At 39.4% G+C, this 11,889-nt stretch overlaps 1 protein-coding gene across 4 annotated transcripts in view; it reads right to left on the minus strand.

The window, feature by feature from the left end:
* The window catches only part of CCNY (cyclin Y), a 120,168-nt gene that overhangs the window by 30,360 nt on the left and 77,919 nt on the right, over positions 1-11,889 (minus strand). For 2 of the 4 annotated variants that reach the window (XM_061468084.1, XM_061468086.1), the window contains 2 exons: positions 10,796-10,830; positions 6-106 (listed from right to left, as the gene is read on the minus strand). In XM_061468084.1, the coding sequence (XP_061324068.1) occupies positions 6-106; positions 10,796-10,830 (136 nt within the window). Of the gene's footprint in view, positions 1-5; positions 107-10,795; positions 10,831-11,600; positions 11,662-11,889 lie in introns of all 4 variants that reach the window. The other 2 variants (XM_061468085.1, XM_061468087.1) reach the window with 2 other exon arrangements.

Raw genomic sequence — 11,889 nt, forward strand, 5'->3', positions numbered from 1 at the left:
CCCACCATTTGATGGTATACTTGAGGTTTGGCTGACTGACTGTGCTGTCATCCAGGAAAATAGTGGAGCAGGAACTGTACTTCCTTCTCAACTGCCCAGGAGGATGCTATGAAAAACATGCAAAAGAACAATGGCAATTATGTAATACCAAAGCATTTTTCTGAGGAGATGTAAGAATTCAGAGAAAACAGACTTCTGTCTCTCTCAACGACGCACACAGTAATGTGATCATGTTCTGAAGCAGCTCAGAAAGTTCAGAAATAATTACCAGCGCAGAAGTCACAACAATCCCTGCCTGTGCCTTGACTAATGTTTTCCAGTCCCAAACTGGCCTCCACCCCTCCTTCCCCAAAACAATGCAAAAATTTTTGTGCAGAATTACTCAAATGCATACATATATTTAGAAAGCAAAGATGAACAAGACCTATGGTTCTGTCCTCATTCCAAAAAAAGTAAGTGGAAGAGTGAAAAAGAAATCATGTTAACAACGAAGACAGATTTAGAAATAGATACAAAACCATGCTTGGAGAAAAGAGAATTAAAAAAAAACCCAAACCCAAATAAACCCCAACAAAATGAAGTAGGGGAAAGAGATCTTTACAGTAAGACTACTAAAACATCTAAAGTTTAAAAGGGAAAACTCAGAAAAAATAATTCATCAAGAATAGTTTGTTATTAGACACGAAGAAAATACATCAAAGTACGTAAGAGAAAGTGGATATACAAATAAAAAAGAAACACCTCTTAATAGAAAAAGTTTTCCACAGATTTAAACTGTATTTCTGCACTACCACATAAAAACATTGAAAAGCTCAGCCACAAAATGACATTTGACAACACTACTTATTTCTGAAGATATTTTGTTGAGAGAGCTTCTCCTTCAGCTCCTTGCTCCTTCAGAGCAGCCAACCAACCACCAGTCTAAAGAGAATAGTTTCTTCATATTAGCTAATAGCCGTCACAGTCATTAATGCTCTTTGATTTTATCCTGGCTTATTTTACCTACGCTAGTGAATAGCTTGAACAAGAGCCTGTGTCAGGAAAGTTAAGACCAGTCAAAGTGCAACAAATTACATGTTTAAGTTACAACAGAATAGGTTTAAAATTCAGCTGGCACACTGACATGGAAATTTTACGTGCCTTACAATGAATGTTGTTTCTACTGTTTCAGTGGAGCGCAATGTCAATAACATCAGTGGAATCCACAGGCATTTACCAGCTCAGAGCAACTGAGTCTCCAGGCTACAGTCCTGCAACTCCTACCTCAGTACAATTTCCCCTAATTTACAGAACAGATATTATTAAAAGTGCCAGCACTCCCATCTTCTCACTAATGCTTAATTTTCCATAGGCAGCAGACTCCTTAGCAGCATTCATTAGACAGAGAACAGTAAAACCTACATGCATCTGAGTCATCTTTCTGTTTTTCCCAGCTATGAGTGAAGGAGCATGCAAAGTCTTCTGTCAACTGGAAAAAAAAATTAAATTGTTTTCTGAAACTATCACAATTGTAGAAACAGAACATTCAAATTATGTGAAATCTCACCAACAGATTCTATCAAGGTCCCTCATTTGACCGATGGAATCACAGGCTGAACTGCTTTTCTTGGAAGTGAAAAGTTTAGTGGGAAAATTAAAATTCTCCCCTCTCAAAAATCCTCCAGGACTTTGGAAAGGTATTTCATGATACTAGGGAAGCTCACAATCCATCAACCTACCAAGCTATTATATGTAAAGCAAGGCATCAAACAGAACATTTAGAAGCACTGGAAGCATTCATGACAAAATGTACTATCTAGCATTGATGTATACAGAGAAAAGTACTAGGAGAGTGGTGACTTAATAGCTTTTGTTCTACCACAGCTGAGTTTGAATTTGTGGATTAGTCTGTTAAGTACCTTATGCAGGCATGATAAAGGCAAAGCAACTTAAAACAGCTGAAAATGAGACTTTAGTGGTTGAAAAAAAGGGGATGTCTAGATATTAAAAAAATTAAAAAAGGCATATGGAAAGTTTTAATTCTACATTTTAAGTATAAACATAGTTTAAAGGTTTACATAAAACAGAAGACAAATGGACTAGATTTGTTCAAGGCAAACATGAGTTAAAAAACAGAAAACAACTCTGTAGCAACACCATTGTCAGATTTAAATCTTCCTAGATAAACAGCATTTACATTTGACACATGCCAATAATTGCAGCCACACACCTTATTTCTGAAACTACCATATCACAGAACTCTCCACGGTTTTCAGCCCACATCACACTCTGTTAGGCTGAGAACTTTTCACACTTCAGAAAAATACGTGGTGTCTCATGCCTCACTTTCTGTTCACAACAACTTGGCAGGAAGGGGTACCTCTCCCAGTCTGAAGAATGGTGCCAAGTGTAAACCTACTATCTTGGATATATATACACATTTGTGCCATGTGAATAAGTAATCTATCCATAGATCAACATTCTTAGCATCTACTCTGATGTCCAAGTACAGCCATATGGTATGCCAGGTAAGAGGTTTTTTGCCTTTTCCAAATTACTGGAAAAGACCTTCAGCTTCATAGTCTAGCTTGACTGAGCTGGAAAAGAGCTAAGTCTCACAGTTCAGCCAAATATGCCTTTCTGAACCTCCACAAAATACTGCACAGGAACCTTCTCCATCCTTGCAAAGGATCAAATTGGTTTCTGAGCATCATCTCAGTATTCAGCACTGTCCTACAGAGAACCCCCCCGTTCTGTGTCCATTTCAATGGGATAAGTCCACACCCAAAATTGTACAGGAGCTTAATGCCTTCTCACTTCAAATTCATCAAGGCGGATCACAAAAATCTCCCATTTAGACAAGTCAGAGAGGATCTAAGAGAAAGATCGGAACAGCTGAGAAAGGTTTGGCTAATTTCTCAAGGCTCTATATTCTAATATTAATGGGAACCTTCTCAGGTTCTGTCCCACCATGAAGGCTGACATGGGGGATGAAAGGGCTGGTATAGCTCCTTTTGTAAACCTTCGTATGCAAATGTGACAGTGAGCATAGCGCACGTGTGGAGCCTTGACAATCTCTGCTATTAACAAATATTTACAAATTAAAAGTACCTAATTAATATGAAGTGGGATTCACTTTATGTGTGTATTTTAACTTGAAGTATTAATATGTTTGTACCCAAGCTGAGATTCAGTAGACGTCACAATTCTCAACTTCAGCAAGAATCTTGACTTCATCTGTCACACAATTCCCGAAGGACAAAATTCATCAGAGGTTTGAAAAAACTCATCTAGAAGGAAAAAATGAAAGACTGGAGTGGTCTTCTCCAGAACAATGCAACAGCAATGGCCTTAAGTTATGTTGAAGGGAATTGCAAAGAAGAGAATGCTGCTCTCCATGACCAGCGTGGATGGGATAAGAAAGAGCAGGCTTCTAGCAAACTAGGGAAAGTTAAGATTGGCCCTGAAAGTGAGAGAGGAGGTGATAGCAAAAATAATCCAACCCAGCCATCACCTTTTTCTAACAGCAGGGATAGCTTGAGTGACTTGAGCAATGATATAATCTCCATCACTGAAAGTTGTAAAGAAAAGGTAAAACAAACATATACCAGGAATAGTGTAGATGCAGGATTCTGCTCTTAGGAAAGAAACCACACTGACTGACCTCTTGAGATGAATTCTGGACCAATTTTCTATCATTTTATGATTTCTTTTAGAGGGACGATTTGTAGCTCTTTATTTCAGAAGCAGCTATTTTTCTCATTTCAAAGACAGACATTCATTAAGAAATGCTGACAGCATAGGTTACAATGAGTACATAACAGCTGTTTTGTGAAATTTCTTTCTTTACAGGAAAAGATGTTATAATGGAAAAAATTGCTTTATAACTTGGTAAGCTTTTACATGTCTTAGAGAACAAACCCTGAGAGATCAAGATTCAGTGTAGTTGTGTTAATGCCAGGTGTTTCTAGCTCTTAAAAACAGCAGTTTTCCCCTCTTGCACCAGTGCTAAGGAAATATCACTGCTTTATTTTTCTCCCAGCTTCAACCTGAAACTTACCAACTTTCCAAATCATGTTTCTTTCAAGATGCACAAACAACAGGCTTTACTTGAAGTTTACATAAAATACATCTTTTCAGAAGTAGAATGGCTTAGTTTGCCATCAAAATCGTGCAAGCTCTGCAGAACTCCTTCCGTATACCTGCTATGATATGAAAGGAATCACACCAAATTCCTAACTAATTGGCAATGAGAATGAACAAGAGGATGAGGTTCTCTCAGCATTCATTTTAGCATCACTCAGAAATTAAAACTAAATTTGTGGGGAAAGGGGAAGTGTTACTGTTTCTTTTGTTAAATTTGTCATTCTAGGGTGGTTTGGGGTAGAAACATCTAACAGATGAGTGAGTGCATATTGACCAAACCCCATACTCAAAACTGACTAGAAAAGGACCAGCCAGCTCTGCCCTGGAAGCTCTTTAGCAACACTAGTATGGCACTATGCCTTGAGGCTCAGCAGGATGTGTTCATCGGGCACAACACTTCCCTAATGAAGCTATACAGCGTTTGTACCAGAGCTGGCTCTCAGCCAGTCAGCTTCCAGTCTGGCAGAGAAGCTTCTGCCTTTTTCAGTCTTCTTTTGCACTTGCCCCATCAAAAGATAATTTGCAGCTTCTGTCCTAAATAAGGACAGTATTGTCTCTTCTTCCATCAAACCAGGTGTACGTTATTGCATGATTTTAAGAGGTACTGTTAAATAGTATTTCACCCCATGGAAAGATTGAGGCCTGCTTGCACCCATCTGTGGAGACATGCCCATTAGCTTCCAGGCAGTTAGAAGCTAGCCAAAATCCTAATAGGCAAAACTGGAATGCAGAAGTACACATGAATCCAAATTTCAACAACAAGCAATATACCAGGACTGCTTCTGACTTGGAACAGGGAGGTTCCTATCTTGGGGATGGATCTTCTATTGCTTCAGGACATGATTTAATTCTGACATTTTTCACAGAAGAAACATGACTTTACAGGTCACCAAAGTGCTTCCAAAATCAAGCAAGCCATGCACATAATTCTCTGCATGGCTCTGCAAAGCTCTGCATTTATTTCCATCTTGCATAATTTGATACTACAGTATAATTGTCTACATTTAGTGTCTAGATATGGATATATTCACCTGAATCAAAACTAGTGGAAACTGCTTACCTTTCTCTGCCAACATCTACAGCAATAAAAAAAAAGATCCAGTCCAACCACTCTTAAGTAATACTCATTGTACCTCATTAGTCTATAACATGATTCAACCTTGATTAGTTGATTCAACCAGTTCATTAGTTTCACCAATGTTTGATAATGTCTAAAAATGATGCCTTAGACTAGATCTGTACTTGCAAGTATTCTGCTCTCAAAACTTGCCCTTACTCACATCAACTTCAGAAAACTATGTCAGCATACCACCAAGCTCTTGGGCGGCTCAGCAACCATTGGTAAACTCTTCTGCGGCACACACAGGCCCTACTAAACCACTGATAAAGCACCCTGCTTTACAAACCTGAAAGATTAAATAGTTCTTTGAACACTAAAAGCAGCTCAAAGGCTTATATTTACATAGCACATAATTGCTACTGTTGTGCAATTTGACCAGAGGGACCTTACTAGGCTCCCAGCACAGCAAGTACTGCACAGCAACCTTGTAAAAGAACTCTCCTGTGTGCTCTCATTCTACCTCAAAAGTTATCTTTTTTCCCTCCCCCTACAAAAGTTTGTCATTTCATATAACTTGTTGTCTCAAGGCTAGAGAAGAGGTACAATTCATCGCCCTAGAGGCCAGGAAAAGAAGCAAGGGGCTGACATACCAGAAAAAAAAGTAATTTCAAACTGTAAGTTTAGGTAAGCCATTAAAGAAAACCTGCTCATTCTAACTTATTGGAAGCATGAAGAAGCTTGAACAGCATCTGTTAGGAATGGCATAAGTATAGGGCCAGATGGCATATAAAGACCCTCTCTAGACCTGTTTTTTTTGTGATTTTGCTATGGAGGGGAGCAAAGCCCACATTAAGCAATCTCTAGGAGAGCTTCAAGAGCACCTGAGAAGTCTGTAATCTATCTTCCAGTTTCTCTTGTTCTTCTCTTTGAGGAAGGAATGTTAATTAAAATATCTTAAGGAAATTGGACAGCAATTTTAAGCCTTTACAACAGCCAGCCTTAGGCAGTCCACTTTAAAACAACATCTCACATTTTATGTTATGCTTCGCATGTTTCACAGAGTAAACTGATTTTCCAACTATGCTCCCATTTCAGAATGTATCTTATTTACTCTTATAATCACTAGTTGAAAGTGTTTGATTACCAGTCACGTGTCTAGTAGTTTTACAATAGGGAAGCAGGACACCCTCTTTAGGCAATCTGACATGAAAATTTGGGAGCTATACAGAAGTAAATACCATACCTCATTTCAAGCATGCAAAAAGGCTCACAGAAATTGCTTCTGCCAAACCATGTACAGCAAACTACCCCTCTGCTCTCCACTAGTCTCCATCAGTTGGGCTGCTGCTGGGAAGAAACTTCCTCTGATGTGAATCACCACAGTGTCACTTACATGCCCAGGAACTTTTCCCCAGAATGCCTAAAAAGTTTTGGTCTATACACATGTTAGGTTTTGCACTTGGAATGATAAAAAACAGTATCAGTCTGCTGGGATCTGAACATCCAGTTGTCAAGTAGCAGACAGTGGAAGTCATGTCCAGATCCCTAAAGATGATGCTGAAAGGAAGCAAGCTTTGTGGCTACAAGGTTAATGAAGTGTCTCCAGAATTAAAAAAAAAGTAAAAATATGCAGAAGAGAGATATTACTTCCTTTTATCTTTCTTCTCTTTTATCCTTCCCACCCTATCTTCCCCCAGAAATATTCCAATGTGCAAAAAATATCCCTTATTTTTACAGCTCATGAACAGAGATTCAACATTAAGAGCACATCTTGTCAAGAAGGGAGGAAAGCACTTTCTGAAAGGGAAAATTTCTAGAAAAAAATGATAGAGAAAACAACTTTTCCACCCCTACTCTGCTCCTTTCCCCTGCAAAAAAATAATCACAAGGTATAAAGAAGTAGCTACTGCAAACAATAATAAAACATTCACTCTTTTCTCCACCCACACCCTCAAAAAACATAAAACATGTCTTCCTGTTTGCTTTCCTTGTACAGGCAGAGATACTGATGCAATCTCTCCTCTCTGAAAAAGGAAACGCCTCTATCTCAGTCTGCATCTTTATCCCCATGAGCAGCTTGACTAAGCAGATTAAAAGAAAAGGCAAGCGCACACTGAAGCAACACTAAAACCGAAACAAAAAAACAGCAACTGTCAGTTCAGTTGGAAGGGGAAGCAGAGTCTGCTGCAAATGTTTAGAAATTAAAATAGAATCATAGAATAGTTAGTGTTGGAAAGGACCTTAAGATCATCAAGTTCCAACCCCCCTGCCATAGGCAGGGGCACCTCCCACTAAACCATATCACCCAAGGCTTCATCCAGCCTGACCTTGAACACCAGGGATGGAGCATTCACAACCTCCCTGGCAACCCATTCCGGTGCCTCACCACCCTAACAGGAAAGAATTTCCTCCTTATATCCAATCTAAACTTCCCCTGTTTAAGCTTTAACCCATGACCCCTTGTCCTATCACTACAATACCTAATGAAGAGTCCCTCCCCAGCATCCCTGTAGGCCCCCTTCAGATACTGGAAGGCTGCTATGAGGTCTCCACGCTGAAAGAAAGCAAAACCACCAAGTACATAGTAGGTAGGTAGATAGATAACTGCCGGCACCTACAAGGATACAAAGGATCCAGCACCATCCCCAACCTGTCATCTTTCTCCCTGGGCTCTGTGGAAAGACTTCTCCACAGCACCCTCTCACTCCTGACTTCCCTTTCCCCTTGCCTTCTTCATACCCAAAACCAGACAGCTGCTGGCTTCTTCCATCACACCTACGGACAAGGTGAATCTGAAACAGGACAACTGCCAGCCCTTGACAACACAATAAATAAAAGCAGGAACCTGTCATTTGTATTTGGGGATCAAAGCAAATAGTCACCCAATTAAAACACTCTACAAACAAAAGCAAGCAAGAAAGGAAAAGAACAATGGTGTGATCATACGGAGAAAGTGGACTTGTAAATGAGGAAGAGCTGATACTGTTTTCACAGGTAACTTTTCAAAACTTGTATAAATTACTATTCCCATCTGTTGCTACACAGAATTCAGCAAGTCACTAATAAGAAAAAGCACTTCTTGACACTTCTCTTACTAGCCAGCCTCCCTGATCACCCAGGAAATGACTGCAAAATAACCAATCAGATACTGAGCAAAAGGATAAAAATGTTTTGTTGTTTATCATGGTTATTTATCACAAAAGCAAAATAAGTATATAGGACTTAGAAAAGAGATGACATTGTGGAAAAACCATAAAAGAGAAGAGCACTGCATTATTGTGAGGAGTTCTTGCAAAAAGAAGACAAAACAATGCTCCAAAATTTAGGTCCTCTTGGCCTGCTTCCTCTAGAGCAGATATGGGGACCAAGCAGTCACATCAACAGGGAAATAAATGAGTAGGAATAGCTCCTGTTACAAATGCACTCAGCACATGCTGAAAAATGATGGAAAAGAACTGATCAACTAATAGGGTATATAATAAATTCACTTATCATGCAAATACTCCCCATCGTTTGCCACACACAATTGCTAAACTTAACTATGTCCTCAAACAAGGCTCTCTAGGAAAATTAAAATAGTTCCCTGCAGTCTACAAACCTAAACACAGTTGCCAGCTAAAGGCCACAGCAACCAGTTCAAAAATGATCACCAGTCTGTGCAACAGCTTTAGCAGACTAAATTTTTCGGAGGTGCTGAATGAATACTCACAGGTTGCTGAAGTAACTTAAATATCACAGGCCACATTTGAAAATATACCTTATCTATGAGCATTGGCTAAAGAATTTAACTGACTTGTAGGGACACAGAGAAAAAGCCACGGTAAGGACTTTGGCTTCGTAAAGGCTATTTTTAGCCTTGTAATTTAGAAGTGCTTTGTAAGTAGAAAGAAGTCAGACTTAAGATAGCAGTAAACCAGACTAATGAGGGAAGTTTACACTGGTATCAGCTGGACAAGCTGCTACATTGAGCTCCCAACAGTGCAACATTTCAGTGATATGATCTGATCATCCTTTCCTTTTCTGCACAAGCCACCATTGCCTAAAAATCTTTTATACCAAGGACTGCAATAGTGTGCTTCCAGCAGCATGTGTTAATAGTTATCTTTGTTCAATCCACCAGAGGAATCCACTTGCAACCTGCCTAATGCAGAACACATCTTTCATATGACATGAAACAATTCAGGACCTGTGAGAATTTCATCCATGACACAAGGCAGATTGTGACAGAAATTCAGTTATTACCTTGCTCTGCAATGTCTAAATATTTATTTTTTTTGCATGGAACCTTTCAAGTCTGAGGCTACAAAGCATGCTGGAAGTTCCTGAGCACACATTATTAAATTTACAGGAACCCAGTGCAATAGCTTTACAAGTAATTTTATAGCAATACAACTGCACTGCAAGCCACCCTCACAGGTACCGTAAACAATGGAAGCGTTTCACAGGGGAACAGGAGGTGAGAAGTACTGCTAAACTTGTGGGGCAAGCTTTAAGGCTTTTATAAGCCTTTCAGTATCTCATGACTTCTCAAAATCTTGGGAAACTGAAAATCTCAGCTTGCTTTTGAAGCCAGGCAGTTAACTGCAGAAACACTCAGAACAAACTAGTTCTGCCAACAAACGAAGCAGTCCTGCCTTCTCACCCCTCCCTCCCTTTCTGAGGGTGCAATCACATACAGGAGCAGATCCATTTTAGCTTTTAGCCATGCCTGCATTTGTGCCCCAATCCAGTTTACCTGGATCTGCACAAACATTTGCCCAGCACAAAGGGAGACAGACCCTATAAATCACAGCCGTTTCTTTCAGCAACTGTAGTGGTTTTAAAATGATTCATGAAATCACGACCTATATTCACAGATAGAGAAGAGTTTTGAGAACTCTCCATTTCACCCTAAATGCAAATACCACTTGGAGACAATTAGTTCTTTCCCTCCTCAATCTTACTGAGGTGTAACTCCAGATACTTCAGCACAAGGTTTAACACACTGATAAATGCACTGGTTCCAGGTGCTTCTTTGTACTAACAAACTATTGTTTGTTAGTACAAACAATACTAACTGGGGCAAAGAGCTTGGTCCAAAGCAGGCTACAGAGGATTTGCTCTCAGCTTCACCATGAATTTGATTCAAGCAGAAGAGAACTGAACTGAAAAATGCCTGGGTTACACAAGCATAATAAACCCCCATCTTCATACTCAGCAAGTAGCACATGTCAGTCCACATTTACCTTGGCATCAACATTGGTCAGGCACTTCAGAACTTCTGCGTAAATACGAAATGCTGCGGCTCTCTGTCAAACCAAACTTGCATACAAATGCATTTTAAAGTTTTGAGAGCTCTGTAATAATTTTACAACTGACACTGATGTATGCAGCTCTTTGTCCCAGGTACCAGTTACCTATGTACACTGGTTGTGAGCATGATATTGTCTTCAAGACATCCACCATTCCACTAACTCAATAGCCAAGACCTATACTTCTGGATTCTGATGCAGAAGGGACATTTGAAGCATCAGCACCCTCTCACCAGTATAGAAATCACGTGTGATAACTTATTTACTGTATAATATAGACAACAAGGAGAAAGCTGCATAGCGAGGCATTTTCACTTACGTGGTTTATATAGAGACTCTTGCGTTTTTCTCTCACTGCAAAAACACAAAATATGATAGAAATATTACATGACTATTTTTCCTGATTAAGTTTCTTATATACCATTTATAATAAAAAGAACAGGAGGCTATCTATGTGCAACATTATAACTGCTTTTACACTAACCAAATATATTTACATATCAAACACAGAAAGAACATGTATCTGCACGCATAAAGACATTTACGCTCACTAGTGTGGTGACGGATTAAAATTCTCATCCATTTGGGTACTTCAGCAAGCGTTGGTCCGCATGGGAAAGTTAATATGCGGTAAGATACAGTCCCAAGTTAGCAATGGATTAGGCATCCTTCACCAGCTCTCTGTGTATGTACTTCTGAGCCACCAGTGTCTTCGTGCAAGGTACCTTGCTGCAAAGTGGCCTACACTACAGGCATGAAAGCAGCTAAACAGCTACACCACGGAGTTAGCGAATTCTCATCATAGCTTACTGTGCACTAACTCCCATAGAGGAGCCTTGAAACCATTCGCATTACACCACTGCCTTCCATAATTATCAAGTGCAAGCCTGAAACTATTACTGATGTTACATATAAGCATGAAAATATATTACTTTGGCGAGTATGAACCAGTCACCACAAGCAAAGGTTGCAAGTCAAAGCCACAATTAGCCAAAATATTCAGAAAGTAAACAGCAACAAAAGGGAGATAGACATATAAACTCTTAATTGTCAGGCAAATGCTTATTACAGCTGATTAAATATACTCTGTTTAATTTTTTTAAAGCACTTTCCCATTAACTCACCCCATGGAGAGCCTGTGGAGCTCTGTTCCAGTGAAAATACCACAGCATTTAAGATACAAGTCTGAAGGCAACTAACACAAATCAAACTTCAGGATTTAAATGGTTTCATGCTGTAGGTGATTAAATGCACTTTGGCATACCATGATTTGAAAGCTGTGCAACCTAATACACTTAGCAAAATAAGAGTGCTCATAATGGTGGGATAGCCTGTCCATTCCCTGTTGGATGAGAAGCAGTTATTCATGATTTACTATAAGCAAGCGATCTCACATAAACAAGGCTGTATGTG

The sequence above is a fragment of the Pezoporus flaviventris genome, unplaced genomic scaffold, assembly GCF_033815535.1.
Source record: "Pezoporus flaviventris isolate CSIRO_AGI_PZ_B2104156 unplaced genomic scaffold, CSIRO_AGI_Pfla_v1 ptg000047l, whole genome shotgun sequence".
In the NCBI taxonomy this organism is placed as follows: domain Eukaryota; kingdom Metazoa; phylum Chordata; class Aves; order Psittaciformes; family Psittacidae; genus Pezoporus; species Pezoporus flaviventris.